The sequence below is a fragment of the Phoca vitulina genome, unplaced genomic scaffold (assembly GCF_004348235.1).
Source record: "Phoca vitulina isolate PV1807 unplaced genomic scaffold, GSC_HSeal_1.0 scaffold25, whole genome shotgun sequence".
In the NCBI taxonomy this organism is placed as follows: domain Eukaryota; kingdom Metazoa; phylum Chordata; class Mammalia; order Carnivora; family Phocidae; genus Phoca; species Phoca vitulina.
Window position 1 is genome coordinate 45,024,746 of NW_022589728.1, and position 18,404 is coordinate 45,043,149.

An 18,404-nucleotide genomic window follows, 5' to 3' on the forward strand; every position below is an offset into this window, starting at 1 on the left:
TGATCCGTGGGCTGCAGAATTGGTAATTTGTTGGCTTGAAAATAACAATCTTGTACATCTCCAACAGAACTCTTGGGTGACCACGTACATTGTCAATGAGCAGTAATATTTAGTAAGGCATTTTTTCCGGAGCAGTAGGTCTCAACGCTGGGCTTAAAATATTCAATAAACCATGTTATAAACAGATACACAGTCATCTAGGCTTTGTTGTCTTATTTTTTTTAGAATGGCAAATGAACATTGGCTTCAACTTAAAGTCTCCAGCTACATTAAGCCCTAACAAAAGAGTCAGCCTGTCCTTTGAAGCTTTAAATTCAGGTATTCACTTCTCCTTTATAGTTGTGAAATCCTTACATGGCATCTTCTTCCAATAAAGACTGTTTTTACATTTAAATCTGTTGTTTAGTGTGCCACCTTCGTTAATTATTTAACTGGATCTTCTGGATAACTTGATGGAGCTTCTACATCAGCACTTCTTTATGGAGGTGGCTTCTTTCCTTAAACGTCATGAACCAACCTCTGCTAGCTTCAGGTTTTTCTTCTGCAGCTTCCTCACCTCTCTTGCCTTCAAATAATTGAAGACAGTTAAGGCCTTGCCCTGGATTAGGCTTTGGCTTAGGGAGTGCTGTGCTGGCTTGGTCTTCTGTGTAGAACATTAAAAATCTTTATCCGTTTCAGCAATAAGGCTGTATCATTTGTGTGTTCACTGGGGTAGCACATTTACAACTTGGCTAACTGTTTGGCACAAGAGACCTAACTTCTGGCCTATCTTGGCTTTTGACGTGCCTTCCTTGATAAGCTTAATCATATCTAGCTTTTGATTTAAAGTGAGAGACATGTGACTCTTTCTTTCACTTGACCACCTAGACACTGTTGTAGGTTATTAGTTGGCCTAATTTCAATATTGTGTCTCAGGGAATAGGGAGGGCCAAGGAGAGGGCGAGAGATGGAGAATGGCTGATCAGTGGAACAGTTGGAATGCACACAACATTTATTAAGTTAACTATCTTATATGGGTATGGTTTTTGGTGCCGCACAACAACTGCAGTGGTAACATCAAAGATCCCTGATCACAGACCACCATAACAAATATAATAATAATGAAAAAGGTTTAAAATATTTTGAGAATTACCAAATGTGATACAGAGACACGAAGTGAGCAAATGCTGTTGGGAAAAATGGCACCGATAGACTTCCTTGAAGCAGGGCTGCCACAAACCTTCAGTTTGTTAAAAAAAAAAAAGCACATAATCTGTGAAGCACATAGAGGAATAAAACAAGGTACCTGTAGTTATATAGTCAGTGATCTTACCTATTGTTATCGTTATTACCTTTATGAATATGGTACTTGCAGTAGGTGGCCCTTTGAATGAGTGGTGTCCACACTGACCATCTGTTTGCTAGCCTCGTTGTGACATTGTGTTTAGAGAGACAGTATTCCAGAAGTGTGAAACATTATTCCCGGTTTCTTCTTTTGGGTAGCTCCTTTGTCATAGCTTAGGTGGTATTTTCTTAAGACTCTCCAGACTGGTTCAGTTCTTTCCTTTCTTATGTTTTCATAGCACTCCATACTTCCCAGTTTGGGCATTTTGCACAATATTAAGTAGTTATTTGTGTAGTTACTGGTTTAATGACCAGATAATGCTTTTCTCACTAGATTTTGGATTTCAATGGAGAATATTCTAAAATGGTCTTGTCTACCCCTGTAATTCCAGATTGTGCTTGGTATATAGTAGTATATAGTAAAAACTTAATTAAGTGAATGAATGAATGAATGAATGAGATACGTGAGTCAAACTTAGTGGGTGCATGAGGGACCATAAGTAGATGATCATGCTTAGGTGCAGACAAAACTTGTATTCTTAAGCCAGGATGATTGACTTCCACAGGAGACAGTCCAGTTATATGCAGTAGATCTTTGATTTTATCACAGATTGGAGGTCAGTGATTGAAGTGGCAAGACTGAATCTTGGTTGCATGCCGTCAGAGTTCTTATGGTAAAGGAATAGCTTGTCAGGATCAAAGTTTCATAGTGGTGAGGTAATTAGCTTGGCAATTTTACCTTGTGGTGTAATTGAGAGTGCCTTATGGCAGAATATGAATTAACTAAGGAAAGAAGAATGACCTTGTCCTTCATTGAGTGAGTGAATGTTGTATTTAATTTTATTCTGGTGTTGCCCTTTACCAATTCCCTTTAAAGACATATACACTCATACGCATGCGCGCATGCTCACACACGGTATTTCCTTAATTTAAAAGATAGTTTTGCTCTTTACTATGACCTCTTTTACTTTGCCAGCTAGTCATTTAACATCCTTAAACATGTTAAAAAAATTTTTTTAAATGCTTGCCACAATTTCCCTCTTGTGTTTATAATAAAGTGTCTTAAAATAGACTCTGGGCTTCCTGTGTGGTATATTTAAATGATCTCATTTCATTTTTGTTTAATGCCTGCATAGTTGCTTTGTTTTTTTCTTAATTGTGACTAAGAGTGATGGCTTCTTCTCCCCCTTCCCACTTTGACTGTCAGAATATGGAGTTTAATATAATATGGCTTTTGCATAGTAGTCTTGCTTTGGATGAAATCTTGTAGAGAAAATTCATTTATAAGCTACATTTATTTACTTTGTAAACATATGGTGTATCTATCATGACATGACTTCTGTGCTTGGCAGCATGGCATACTAGTTAACCTGAAAACCTTTCCTCAGCAAAGGTGGATTAATATATAATATGCTGGATAATATATAACACTTATAATTCTAAGTGAATTGCTGAACCTGCACAAAAAAAAAAAAAGAAAGGAGGAAACTGAGAACCAGAGTTGGAAGTAGGCACTTAAGCTTTGTCCAAATGGGCTGTGGCAAATTCAGTTATCAGTGGACTTGGTTTTTAATCACCAAAAGTGGGTGAGACAAGAAGGGAGGAAATGGGAAGTGATGTCCATTTCCATAAGCTTGTAACTTCTGAGTAGAAAGGTGGACTGTTTCGAAAATATGCCCCACTTTTTTTTTTTTATTTTTAAGATTTTTATTTATTTATTTGACAGGGAGAGACACAGCGAGAGAGGGAACACAAGCGGGGGAGTGGGAGAAGGAGAAGCAGGCTTCCCGCGGAGCAGGGAGCCCGATGTGGGGCTCAATCCCAGGACCCTGGGATCATGACCTGAGCCGAAGGCAGACGCTTAACGACTGAGCCACCCAGGCGCCACCTGCCCCACTCTTAATTTAACAAAGAAACTTCTTAGTTTTGGCCTTGATGGGGAGGAGGGGAGGGCATTTTCCCTGAGAATTTGTAACCACAGTCCTGTCATCACTCAGATTTTAGTTTCTTGTGCGGTCTAGGAACCATCAAGACAACAAGTTAACTTAAAATTTATGATCCTGGTTGGACTGTTTACATCTCTGGGTATCTAGTAGTAAACACAGATATTTGCTGTGGCATATACCTTCAACCAGGGCAGCATATCTGAAGGAGAAAGCCTTGTGAAACGTAAACTCAGAATCTGGAATTACCACGAACTTGAAAATAATCCACCAAGAGCAAGAGTTAGCAGAGACCCCCAGTGACCAATTTAGATTCCAAGAATTTCAGATAATGTAATTATTGGAAATAGTATAAAATGGCTGTTTAAAAGTATCAAAGAAGCAAAAGATGGCATTGAAAATATAGAAGAGATATAGTCAATAAAAGCTAGAGAATTTCAAAAAGAAAAAGTCTTTCTAGGTCAGAAGTCACTGAATGGATTAAATAGTAGATTAGACACAACCAAAGACACTATTAGTGAACTTGAAGGTGGATATAAAGAAATTATCCAGAATGCAGCAGTGAAAATAGAGATGAAAATGTGAGATACAGGTAAGTAAATCTGGACAGTTAGGATGAGATGATTCTATATATGTCTAATAAGATTCTTGGGAGGAGAAACTTGGGAGAGAGGCAATATTTAGAGACTTTTTTTTTTTACTCCACAAAATTGGTAAAAGATGTGAATCTTCAGATTTAAGAATCATAAATCCCAAACAAGATAAATAAATCTTTAGGTGGATACATTGTTGTGAAACCCTGCTGTGCTAAAGGCAAACATAAATATTTAAAAGCAACCCAAAGGAGAAGAAATTAATGATACGATCTGCCAACATTAATGTTAATTTTTTAGTTTCCCATACTTGAGGCACTGTGCTGAGCTATTTGAAGTTCTCTTCAATTAGGCCCATACAGTCCAGTGATCCTCCCTTTTCTAACCAAAATAAGTTACTGAATCTTCTTGTCAGACTATATCCAGAAGTTGTAAGTTTCTCAATACTTTAACCAGGCTCTGCCCCCTTCCAAATGAAAAGATTTCTTTTTCTAGTTCCTTATACCTAGAAATGTCCAAATTCCCACACCTGTAATCATAACAGAGCAATCAACATTAAGTATGTAAACTTGAAGAGAAGCAGGTTAATTCTAAATAATGCAGATTAGTATTCTAAGAAGGTATGCATCTAAATAGTATGACAAAGATAGGTTGGAAGGAGACTGATTCATAGTTTTAGAGTTAGAAGCAAATTTTATTTTATTAATCTTTATATTAAGAATTATGTCATAAACTTGGTGACAGAAGTGTATTGTGTTAAATTAAGGCATCTCTTTTCATCATTCTTTGAGTATGAAGTTGAGTCTGGTCATATGTTTATTTGCCATTGTTGATAAAAAAAAGTTAATCAGAGAAGCAGGTCTGTAGACATGTTGGTCAGTAAATTCTTTTTGCTGATAATTCTAGCAGTATGGACTGGGAGGGATTGCTGAGATCCAAGTGAGGATGGAACAAAAGCTCTTGGTTCGGACTCTGAGAAACAGACTGAGGGTTCTGGAGGGGAGGAGGGTGGGGGATGGGTTAGCCTGGTGATGGGTATTAAAGAGGGCACGTACTGAATGGAGCACTGGGTGTTATACGCAAACAATGAATCATGGAACACTACATCAAAAACTAATGATGTAATGTATGGTGACTAACATAACATAATGAAATAAAATTTTAAAAAAAGTAAGCTCTTGCTGTAGAGGGCCTTGTGTTTTGTTCCTTGTGAATATTTAAAGTTCACCTCTGTCACCTAATTATCACTGGTCACTACACTTTTGAGATTGTGTTTTTTTTCTTCATGCTGTTTAATTGGGTATGGTTCAATGGTTTTATTTTATGTTCTGTTGAAAATATTAAGTGATTTTTACCCAGACATTTTGGCTTAACTTAGCCCTGGAATGTCACTTCCTTTGCTTTCCCATGTTAAAAACAACAAAATCATTATCAACAACAATTAAAAAACTTGACCACTATCTTTTAAATGTTGCTGTCTCCTATTGGCTTATCTTATCAGAGGGAGCCATTTGCACGCAGTCTTTGTCACCTGTTGAGACTTAGCCGTACACGGAAAGCTGGTTGGTTCTCTCTTGCTCTTGCCTCCCTGGCCACTGCTGTCCAGACTTCTACTTTCTTCTCAGCTGATCAGTCTTTCTCTAATTTCATTTTCTCCCTTTATTCTTACCCTGAAAGGATAAATGCTTACCTTTTACTATAATATCAGCTATTTGGGAGCTCTTTCATCATGTTTTTATGTTTTACTTAAATTACATGTTTAAGTAAAAAATTACATTATTTTGTGTAATGTTTTTTTAATAGTTCTGCTAAAATGGCTATCCCATCAGTGCATATTTTAAAAGAATTTTCCTTTGCCCTCTTTTAGAAACCTTCATTATTGTTTTACTATCCTGTTATTTTATTATTTTTGTGTATCTAGCATGAGTCCTGGCTGCTTGAGTGTCCTGAATGACATTTTATTTTATTTTATTTTATTTTATTTTATTTTATTTAAATTAGAGTTAATTGCTTGCTATTTCCACCTTCATTATCCTGGCTCCACCAGGATAATGCAGGATAATCTCCCTATTTCAGATCAGCTGATTAGCAAGCTTAATTCCACCTGCAACCTTAAATCTCCTTTGCCATATGAGGTAACATACAGTATTCACAAGTCTTGGGATTAGGATGTGGACATCTTTGGTGGGGGGAGGCAGGTAGCCTTATTGTGCCTACCAAAGAGGTTTTAGCTTTTAGGGCTGACACTCACTGACTGTCTCCATCTTTAGTCTTTTCCCCTAAATTATCTAAGTAGATCACAAGCTTTGCTTAAATTTATATTCAGTATTAATATATTATGACCATGTATGGATGAATTATAATATACTACCATTAAATAATTTTTTTCTTGTGCAACTTTTATTCTAGGAGTTAATAACTGCCCTATTAAAATTTGAGTAGTGTTCTATGTAGTTATTATTAATTCCCAAAAACTTTTTTTTTTTAAAGATTTTATTTATTTATTAGAGAGAGAGAGAGCACAAGCAGGGGGAGGGGCAGAGGGAGAGGGAGAGACAGACTCCCCGCTGAGCATGGAGCCCGATGCGGGGCTCCATCCCAGGACCCCAGGATCATGACCTGAGGTGAAGGCAGACACTTAACCGACTGAGCCACCCAGGCGCCCCTCATTCCCCAAAACTCTTATAGAAACATGTCTTCTCTCAGTAGTTCCAATACATGAGATAGTTTTAATTTTTGTAGTTATTATTCTTTTAGTGCACTTTTTTCCTATTTCAATTTCTATTTGTTTCTAATCCTGCCGTAAAGCTATCTTGAAGTTTTCTGTTACCAAATTGTCCTGCATATTCTCTTTTCTCTTATGTTAGATCCCCTGTTTCTTGGATCACATATGTGATTCTTTCCTGATTTACTCCCTGATTTTGGTGGAGCACGATTTTGTAGTTATCTTTCCAGCAGAGAAAGTAAACTTTTTTCAGATCTGGCATGTCTGATGAATCTTTCTTCTACCTTCATATGTGACTGATAGTTTGGCTGTCTATAGATTTGTAGGTTGGGAATAAATTTTATACAGAATTTTAAAACCATTACTTTATTGTCTCCTTGTTTTCCAGTGTTGCTGTTGAGGAGTTTGACGCCATTCTAATTGTATATTGTATATTTGCATGTCATCTGTTTCTGTTTTTATGCATATTTATTTATTTTTTATCTATCTCGGAAGCTCTTAGGAGCTTCTCTTTCAGGTGTTGGGTTTCTGTGTGTATGCTTTTTTATTTGTTGTGCTGGATTTACGGTACACCTTTTTAATTAGAAACTCTTGTTCTATAGTTTGGGGAAATCATCTTGAATTATTTCTTTGATTATTTTCTCCATTTTATTTAATAGTCTTTTTGAAATTTTTGGTTTTCAGATATTTGATTGTTTATGCTGGTCCTTTGATTTTATTGTCATTTCTCTCCCATTTTCAATCTCTTGGGATTTTATGTTTTAATATATGATAAATTTCCTTAACTCTATTTTCCAATTTTTCTATTTAAGGAGAATTAACATCATGTTTTTAATTTCTAAGGGCTGTTTTTTTCTTTGAAAAAAAATTTTTAAAGATTTATTTATTTGAGAGAGAGAGTATGAGAGGGAGCATGAACTGGGGGGAACGGCAGAGGAAAAGGAAGAAGCAGACTCCCCCACTGAGTAGGGAGCCAGACGCAGTGCTCCATCCCAGGACCCATGAGATCATGACCTGCGCTGAAGGCAGACACTTAACTGACTGAGTCACCTAGGCACCCCTTCCTTGGAAATTTTAACTAAACATCTTGTTTTTGTTGTAGTATCTTCTGTACTCTCTCTGAGGATAGCAATTATTATTACTAAGATTTTTGTTTTTGGCATCATTTGGTTACCCTGTTTCTTTTCTGTGTTTTTTAATCTCTAATTCCTTATAGTGATTGCCACATGATATCTGGTGGTCCATATTTAGAGTAAAATACTAAATCTGTGTGTAAGGTTGGAGCTTATTGAGTTGCTGGTGTCATTGTAGGGGAATTGAACACTACTTATTTTTTTGTTGGGGGATAGTTATCAGTATCTCTGGTTCCTTTTTCTTGGACTGGCCAGTTTCTACTGAGAGAAATCCTTCCATTTCCTTCCTGAAGGTTATAAGCCTGTCATTCAGAGTTCTTAGTAAGGAAAAGAAGATCTCATCATCTAGTACATAAACTCCATGTAGATTTTTAGACAATCTCCTGTTTTTAACATGTACCCTTTTCTTTGGTTGTATCCCGTAGTCCAAAATCCTTTTGGTTTAACCTCTCCATAGTGAACCCAGAGTCTTTTGCCAGGGTGAGTGTGGGGAAGTTGCGTGACTCTGTGGATTAAGGGAAGGGATCTGTGGCCATTTGATAGACTCTCAGTCTTTTTAGCCTCATCTGCATTCCTGCCCTCCTAACTGCCTGGCTTCTGTAATTTTTAATTTTTCAAGGCTTACTGCAGATCAACTTGTTCCTTAATAGAATAGAGAAAAGTACCTGTGGGAAATTAACAAAGTCATCTCGTTTCTACTTGTTCATCAAATATTCCTCTTCCAAAATTTTGATGCTAGCTCGTGCCTCCTTGAGAGTTGCTTATTCAGTTCTTGTCTTTTCATTTTCCTTTCTTAGTGGGTCTAAGGCCCTAAAAACTTTTAACAGTCTTTTAGTGGTGTTAATAGAACACAGGTAAAACCTACATGGGCTTTGACTCCTTAATCTTTTACTTAGATATATATATAGATAGGCAGGTCATTCTCATTAGTTTATCTTTTAATAATTACAAGAGTGATCATAAGCTGATTATTGAACACTGGAGAGTTGACACTGAGGGTTAAGGTCTCAGAGAGGATGGAAGAATTATGGCAGGCCAGAAAGTTGGTGGAAAAAGAATCAGAATTAAGGATGTACCACAGGACTAGGAATATGTGTTAGGAGTTGATATTTTCCAGAAAAGTACTACAAGGAGAAGAAATAACAGTGCATTATTTTATATTAAATTCTATTATAAAAATTCGGTGTTTTTAGATTATTTCATTGATAGTGTGTACAATGTAAAATTATATTTCAGTTGCAGTGTCTTAGAAATTCCTTCTTATCTTCTAGTGGACTATGACTGCAGCATTTGAGCAAGTGTATGTGTGAGTGCTTTGTAGAGGGAGCATTTCAAATGTTAGACACCGTCATTATCTTTGTGATTGGCCTGTTGACTCATGTCAGCTGGCTGTACATCTTACCAGAATATTGCACCTCTTCTCTAAAATAAGTTCTTTGTAAAGTTGAGCTGTTTTCTCATTTAACTACAGTACTTTGAGCAGTAACCACAATACTTTGGCCTCCCCGTGTAACAATAATAAATAGTGGCGTGCCTTAAGCTACCTAATTACTTAGCTGCGTAATTACTGCTGCCTCTATCCAAAGCCATGCTTTTTTAGTTTGAGAACTTTTGCTCTTTTAGTGTCACCATGTTGCAGGAGATCTCCTTTCACACTGTCAGGAAGCAGCATTCACGTGGGACACAATATGAATGATGCTACTCCTTTCTGCTTTCCTAGAGCTTACGTTTGGGCATTTTACAAATTTTGGTTTGAAGGTGGAGTGGAAAGAAACCAAGATTATTTTTCATTAAGGCTTTTTTTTTTTTTTTTTAAAGGGGGTCCTGGCTGGCTCAATCAGTAGAGCCTACGACTCTTGATCTCAGGGTCGTGAGTTTGTGCCCCACATTGGTGTAGAGAATACTTAAATAAATAAACTTAAAAAATTTTTAAAAAGCACTTTTTTTTTTTTAAGAACGTGTGCAGGTTCACAGTAAAATTGAGGAGAAGTTGGTTCCCATATATGCCGTGACCCACACATGCACAGTTACCCCAATATCAGCATCTCCCACCAGAGTGGCTTTTATTACAATGGATGAACATACACTCACATATTATAATCACCCAAAGTTCATAGTTTAAATTAACAAGTTTTTTTTTTTTTACTAGCAGCTTTTCTCCATTGTTGAAGTCCATCAAGAGATATCTATAATTTATTTTTTTTTAAATCTCGGCTTATGGCATTTAAAACAGATTTCTTTATAAAAAAGCCTTTATGGTGAAATTATGCATAATGATGTTGTAGTTATTTTTTTCAAGATTTTATTTATTTGAGAGAGAGGGACACAAAGATAGCGACAGAGAGCACAAGTGAGCACAAGCGAGGAGGAGAGGGAGAAGCAGGCTGCCCACTGAGCAGGGAGCCCAACGTGGGGCTTGATCCCAGGACGCTGGGATCATGACCTGAGCAGAAGGCAGATACTTAACCGACTGAGCCACCCAGGTGCCCTGATGTTTTAGTAATTAAAACAAGTTTTAAAATACTTAAGAAATGTAATCATAAAAATGTAAACTAAGCTTGTGAGAGTCAAAAACGAGATGCTTTGTATGTGTATGTATATGATATTCTTACCAGAAGAGGTTCCAGGAAACTTTTTCTGATAAGACTATTATATATGACATGCATTAGATATTAAAAAGACCTATCATTTGTCAGGGCACTTGGTTCACTCAGCCAGATGAGTATGCCACTCTTGATCTAGGATGGTGAGTTCGAGCCCCACTTAGGGTTTAGAGATTACTTACATAAATAAACATTAAAAAAAGATCTACCATTTGTGATTCAAGATAGAGTCCTAAATGTTGTAAACTGTACAAGAAGTAGTGTTATAAAATAATTTAGAAACAAAGCTATTTTGGCCTGTTCATATTCTTTTGCGTTTACATCTACCAGAAACTAATTCAATTCTTTTCATTCTGAACAATATCAGCAACCCTTGAAAGAATCTTTCAGTAGTAGCTCTTGTCTGCTGATCTCTATTTAGGTTTTATATATACTTTGAAAAATTGGCAGAGAATGGAAGTCTCACTGTGGGGCTTGAGGGCTGGGGGGGAAGGTATCATTCCATTTTATATTCTTCTCATCACCTAACATAATGATTAGAGCAGGGTAAATTATCCAGTGAATATAACTTCCTACAACTGCAGTAGATGTTAAATATGTAGGATTGCTCAGTTTCCTTTCTTATAAGGAGAATTGTGATCCGGTCTTGTCACTTTCTGACTTGAGACTTGGCAAAACCCTACTTCTCTAGGTATTGGTTTTCCCATATATAAAATGGAATAGTAATGGTCATCTTGGGGTTTTGTTTTCTTTTGGAGATAAATAAAATAATAAACTAGACCCTAGTGATTGACAGTAAGTGCTCACTGAATGTTAGGTGCTGTGATAAGTAGTACTACTGTTAAAACTGTTACTACTATGACTATGTTTATGTAAATATTGTTGTCATCATTTAATTTTATGAGATACTGCTTTAGATTTTTGAGTCATGGATTTTGAGGATCTGATAAAAATCTAATTATCACCATAGAATACTGTACAAATACACAACATTTTAGACTCTTGCTCTGGGGATAATAGGTACCACTTCAAATGGAAACAATAGAGGTGGTGAATATTGGAAAATAGCAACCAATCAATACACATTTATGTAATGACCACATAGAAATTAGTAAATTAATAGACCCTTCTGAAGTGAGCATTAGTATGCGAGAGGGTGTTTCTTAAAATGATGTTTTTTTTTCATCATTTACAAATCACATAGTGTGTTGGTTAAACTGCAGATTCCTGGGCCACACCTCAGGAAGATGCTTGGAGGATTATGGGACTTCTCGAACATACTAAAATTGAGATGGACGATTTCAGAGTAACGTTTAACGTATCTGTCATAGAAAGTTTATGGTTTTCTTAATTATTCATACATGTTCTACTTAGAGTTTCGGATATGAAGGATAGTATATCAAGAAGGATCAAAATGTGGAATGTGGAAGAGAAGGGAAGTTATGTTGGTGGATGTTGGTGAATATAGACAAAATGAATGGTAAAGTCTTCTCTATCAAATTGTATTAAACGCCCTAGTTCTTTTACTACTGTAGGACTTTGAGCAAAATTTAACTAAACTCCTGCAATCCAATGTATCTTAATCTGGAAATGAGGATAATAAACATTTTTATTACAGCCCCGTTGAGAGGATTGAATGAGATAACATGTGTAACACAGAATAAGTCCTCAGTAAGTGTTAGTTGATTAGAGTTCTTCATCATTATCATTTTAGTGGTTTGCAATATTGTCATTCTTAAGGTTCTCCTGCCTGTTTAATTCTCACCTACTGTTCAGGGTCAAAATGAGTTTCTCCCTTTTGAATTAAGTTTTCCCTACCATTTATTTCATGGTAATTATTATAATAATAATTCTGTGCTTCAATGTCCTTCAGCAAGTAGCATATAATAGAGATGTTAATATCTACTTTTTTGTTAATTGATATAGAATACCGTTGATTTCTTTTATCTGCACAGGGTATTTCAGTTTTGCTTATAGGCTATTTCATTTTAACTTAGGAACTGTCTTGTTTATCTCTCCTTATTCTACCTGATCAAGGTATTTTGGGGAGTCTGTTTACTCAGAAAGTTTCCTGTTTAAATTAAATGTCTCTGTCTAAATGAAACTCAATTTATAAGTTAAATTTGTTTCAAAAATAAGTATCTTACTCTGCATTTTAAAATATGATTTTTTAAAAGTTTTCCTGTTTTTTAAACAAATATTTGTTTTAAAATATTTACTTGTATTTCTTGAGCTTGACTAATGAAAAGCTGACTGCATAAGTATAGTTATGAGAGTTCAGACTATTTATTTTAAAATTGCATCCTTTCACCTCCTAAATGCTAAACTATGAAACCTAACACAAATACTGTAAGAACATCTGAGGCAGATAATTAAGGTATAATTAAGTTTAAATGCCTTGGTGAAGGAGTATAAAAATTATTTAAATTCAATCGGCTAGTACATTTGCAGTTTTCTTTTATTAGGTGTGAAATCTAAGAATCCCCTGCCAACTCTTGAGGGCTCAATCCAGAATGTTGAATTGAAGTACTGCAGCACATCATTGGTCAAATGTGCCTCTGGGACCATGGGATCAATAAAAATTTGTGCCAAAGCCCCAGGTATGTGCAGCTGGACCGTGTAAAACTTTATTGCCTGTATAGGAGAATTGGCCTTGCATTTTACAAGGAGCGTTACTGAAACAAGAATTTGCTCATTGTTCCTATGAATCAGAGGTTTTAAATTTTTTTATTTTTACTTTAAAATTTTTTTAATTGTGCCAGGATGATACTTCTTTAATAAATTAATTTTTATTTAAGGAAAAAATCTGCATAGTTATGAGAATGGTTATGAGGGAGAACAATTAAAAGTTTACTCTTATATTTTTTGGGGAAAATAGGAAGTATAGATATATATGACACTTAAAATTTAAATTAAAATGTTAGTATAATAAACAGATAACACAACTGTTTTTCAATTTTTGTAATTGACTTCACCTTCCTGCCAATACTTTATTTCATACTATTTTCCATAAACACTTGTAATCTAAGTGTTTTCAGTGCTCCTAAATTTCTAGGTAAATTTAAAGAGGTACAGATTTTGTCAAATATTTAGAATATAGTATGTTCAAGTTCTTTCCTTTTACAATCTCATCTGAACATGTTCTGCATTCATTAGCTAAATATTAAGACTTAATTTGTTAAGAGTTAAAAGTGCTTTTAATTTTATCAGTCATACTTTTTAGAATATAAATGTACAGCTAAAATGACCAAATATAACTGAATATTATATTATGATAATATATTTTAAGATCAGGCATCCTCAAGCTACTCCAATATTTTTTTATAAGAATGTTTTCATTAATGTTTCTTTTCAGGTGACAGTGGAAAAGAGAAGTTGATTCCATTGCTTCAGGGTCCTTCTGACACTAAAGACCTTCATAGCAGCAAGTGGCTCAATGAGAGTAGAAAGCCAGAATCTCTCTTAGCTCCAGATTTGATAGCCTTCACAGTCCAAGTTCCACAGTATATGGACTACTGCCATAATTCCGGTGAGTACAAATTTATCATTATTCACTTACTTTGCATTTTCTTTTCCAGTAAAGCTTTTAAAAAGGACTTTTTTTTTTTAAAACAAGTTTGTGTCCATTGGGATACTCTCTACAGTTGTGCTCTTTGAAACTTCAAGTGAAATGTTTTTGTATCATTTTTGATAAGTGATGTGTTTATAAACAATAATGATTTTATCTTATATGAGAGATAATTCAGTTGTCAGTATAACAATCTTATATTCATATCTACTAAATCCAACTGATTTTTAAAACCTACCATATCATGTAATAGGTAGAAAAGAGTAAAGGAAATTTAAAACATTGGAAAGAAAAAATACTTTTCCTTGGGATAGTAGCACTTTGTGACCCATCATTTGCCATATTAAAATTGGGTATTTGAGCCTTCTCTAGTTTTGCAGAAAGGAAGAAATGTTGATAGTGGAACCAAGAAAAAAATCACAGAGGTCAAGATCCTATTTCTTAGAGTTATTTTTCTAGTAGTATTTTGCCTAGAATCTCTTTCATTTTATTCAACACCATAATAGCAAAGCCACACCTCTTGTGTTGAGAGGAGATACCAGGAAGATCAGTAAAGACTAGGATAAAAAAAGATATGCTAAGTAGAGACCATTATCAGCCAATGGTTTGATTAGTCAGTATATGGTTAGTAAAGGCAAAGTGGTAAAAGAGTCTAGAAATAAGATTGCTATATACAGATTTCTTAAAAGTGTGAAGGGTGCCATTTTTTAAAAGAAATTAAATGGCTAGTAAGGAAGTGCTTTCAAATAGCTGCGTAAGAGTAGAGCTCTCTTAATATTTAACAAGTATTATAACTTACAGAAAATGTTAAGCATCACTGCACTAGGTTCAAAGGGGGAAACCATGAAAAGCTTTGTAATTAATTTACCAGACAGAGAGTAAATGGAGGTGAATATTTGAAGCAGTGCACAAGGACATGAAAAATACTTGAAAGATGAATTTTGTTACAGTAGCATTTGCAGCTGAAAGGCATGCACATTAGAAACTAGAAATTAGTATTTGAAATGTGAGCCTTAGGATCCTCTGTCAACATGCTTCTAAAGACAATACTCCTCAAAAAGAAGTTTCAGCCTGGTGAGAATTGGTATGGAACCCAAAGGAGAACGTGAGGATGAGGCCAAACCCAAACTAAGACTGTGCATATGGATGAAAGATTTTACCTATTTTTTAAGGCAGGGACTGGTAAACATTTTAATAAAGAACCAGATAACTAATATTTTAGGCTTTGTGGGCCATATTGTCTCTCTGTTAGCTATTGAGTTCAGCTAGTATAGCACAAAAATAGCTATAGATAAAATGCAAATGAATGGATAGGACTGTATTTCAATAAAACTTTATTCACAAAACAAGGGGTGGGCCAGATTTATTCTATGTCATTTACTTATGTTTTAGGGAGAAGGTATTGGTGGTTAAATAAACATCATGCTTTTTAAAATGCCTAATCATGTTCCTTAAATATGCTGTTTGATAAACTTCTTTATATAATTATCCATATAGTGGTTTTTAAAAAGAGATTTTATTTATTTATTTATTTATTTATTTATTTATTTGACAGAGGTGGGGAGGGGGTGAGGGAGAGGGAGAGGGAGAATCTCAAGTAGACTCCATACTAAGGGCGGAGCCCAGTGCAGGGCTCGATCTCACAGCCCTGAGATCATCACCTGAGCCGAAATCAAGACTCAGATGCTTAACTGACTGAGCCACTGAGGCACCCCTCTATTTGGTAGTTTTTGATAGGTTTTGTTTTCAAATCATCACATCATTAAAATGATATTAAAATGATCAGACCATCCAGTTAGAATTTTGGTACCTAAGAAGGGACTAAGTTTATTTGAATCTACCACATATTAAAGGACCTCCCCATTTTTTGTTTTGCCATATACACAGAATTAATCAGTCGAGTTTATAATCTGATCTTTCTCATAACAATATTTTATGTTACTTTTTGTGATTTAAGTGCATGTTTAGGGTCACAAAAATGTATTTGCATTTCTAACCTTTTATATAGGCCTAAAAGTAAACTGCTATTAAAAAATTATGATATTTTTAGGGTAAAGTTTTACGCTTTTTCTTGCTGTAAGAAAATTTACCTAATCTTCAAAATCACTGTTATGTTTAGTGATACATTTTTGGATTTATGTGTAGAATTTTAATGTGATTATGTATTTGATGCTTTGAAATTATTTCTTTGGGTATGTTTTAATCCTAAAATGAAATGTGTTTTTACTTAAATACATTCACATACTTAATTTAGGGCACTTTTAAATTTATATTTTCCATCCACCTTGGAACTGCCACCCACATTCATGGCTTAGGTATTCATGATATGGTATTTATGATATGGTTATGAGAAGGCTTATAAGTATTATTTCTTAAAGCCAGTTTTAAAATAATATTGATTAATCTTATGTTCTTGTAACAAGATTTAAATTAGAGATGTATATGTGTGTCTGTGTATGTATAACTCAGGAGTAGACAAATCATAAGTAAATAAATTTTAAATGAAGAAGTAATTTATTAACAGTCCTTTAAGACTTTACTGAAAAACCACCCTTTCAGCAAGTACTTACATGGCCATTGCATACAAATTTTTTTTCTCTCTTAAAAACAGGTGCATGTACACACATGCACACACATTGACACATACTTATTTTTCTAGTCTTCACTTTTTCTTAGTACTTATCACAGTTTTATCATAATATATATATATTGCTGATTTATCTTATTGATTTTTTTGTCCTGCTCTTAGAATTTATGCTTCATTTAAGTAGGAATTTTTGTCTGTTTTATTACTGTATTCCTAGTGTCTAGAACAATATCCTGTATACAGTGGGCTGTCACAAATATTGAATGAATGAATGAATAAGTAAGTGATGATTACATTTACTTTTATTTGGTTTTTGAGGTTGGAGCTCCTAAGGGAAATGACACAGAGCCAGAAGTTGTTCCTAATGTTTCTTAAAAAAGATTCTGGGTAGTTAAATCCTAGTTGAACAGTTAAAGGGAAACACAAGTATCTTTGCTGTCTGTTTCACAAACAGATGTCCTGGTGAGGTTGTTAATGAACTTTTCCCATGGGTTTATAGAATTTGAATGAGAAGGATTTGCATATAGAGTAATGAGTGATCAGCCAAATGATGTGAGACAAATTGTGTATTTTAGTGGTGTCTGGTGATCATTCTAAGTGGCTTCTGAATATAAAGTGTGGAAGACAACTGCCTTTATTCACACACTCCCAAATTGAAGGTGGGGGATTAAAACTAGGGGCCAGAAAATGTTTTGAATGTATCGCAGAAGTCAGGAAGTAAGTTTTGAGAGAAGTTAGGGTAAAGAGGCAGAGGTTTTTTTTAAGTAATCTCTGTACCCAGTGTGGGGGTCGAACTTAGGACCTGGAGATCGAGACTGATGCTCTTCCAACTGAGCCAGCCAGGTACCCTGAGGCAGAGTTTTTTGATTCTGATTTCAGAGTGTGAGGGAATGGACAGCTTTATTAATGGGAATTAGGTATTAATAAGAAATATGCTCTCCCTCTGCCCCTCCCCGGCTCCTGCGCACATGCTCTCGCTCTCTCTCAGAATAAATAAATAAACATTAAAAAAAAACAAAAAACAGCTATAGCATTGCTTTGTTTTTGAAGCCTCAGCAACTCCCTTTGCACTCCCCCCGTCCCCCATTGCATTCTCTACTTGACTGACTGTAATTGCAGTGAAATAGCTGAAGGCTCTTGTGGGAGTCCAGTGTGTCAGCCCACATTCTGTATTCATTGTTACTATTCATGGGAACCACTTAATGACACTTCTGTTTCTTTTCTTTTCTTTTTTTTTTTTTAAGATTTATTTATTTTAGAGAGAGCGTGCTAGCAGTGTGGGGGGAGGGGCAGAAGGAGAAGGAGAGAATCTCCAGCAGACTCATCACTGAGCACAGAGCCCCATGTGGGGCTCAGTCCCAGGACCTGAGGTCATGACCTGAGCCGAAATCAAGAGTCAGTTGCTTAACTGACTGAGTCACTCAGGAGCCCTGTGACGCTTCTGTATTTTACATTTGTGTAGATATTAGGAATCAAATAGAGAAATAAGATGCTTCTTTGGCTCCTTCAGAGGTAGAAGCACTTGGTGACTATAATTGTTGTATGTAAAATATTTTAAGATGGATTCTAAACATCTTTTAAATATAGACTGGCTCTTCTTAATATGCTATATTTTGCGTATGGTAACAAGCAGGTTCTGCTTGTTAAAAAGTTCTGAGTCCTTGTTAATCTATGTATTAATGTCTAAATAAATTTTGACGTATCTGCTATTTAAGAATATAAAATGATTACAAAGTACTATATAAATTTAGAATCAAAGGAACTTAGAGGTCTTCCATTTCAATTTCTAAGCCAATGTTAGGACTTTTTAAAATGTGTCTCCTTCCCTCTGCATGCTCTAGATCTCTTGGCCTTCTTTCAGTTTCTCACTGGTGATTATGCTTTTGCATATGCTGTTTTTCGTGTGTGGGATTCTCACAATTATCCTTA

The 18,404-nt window shown here is 35.3% G+C and overlaps 1 protein-coding gene across 7 annotated transcripts in view; it reads left to right on the plus strand.

The window, feature by feature from the left end:
• Positions 1–18,404, plus strand: part of VPS13B (vacuolar protein sorting 13 homolog B) — a 749,374-nt gene that overhangs the window by 216,449 nt on the left and 514,521 nt on the right. For all 7 annotated transcript variants that reach the window (XM_032421506.1, XM_032421505.1, XM_032421503.1 and 4 more), the window contains 2 exons: positions 12,786–12,920; positions 13,676–13,849. In XM_032421506.1, the coding sequence (XP_032277397.1) occupies positions 12,786–12,920; positions 13,676–13,849 (309 nt within the window). The remainder of the gene's footprint in view (positions 1–12,785; positions 12,921–13,675; positions 13,850–18,404) is intronic.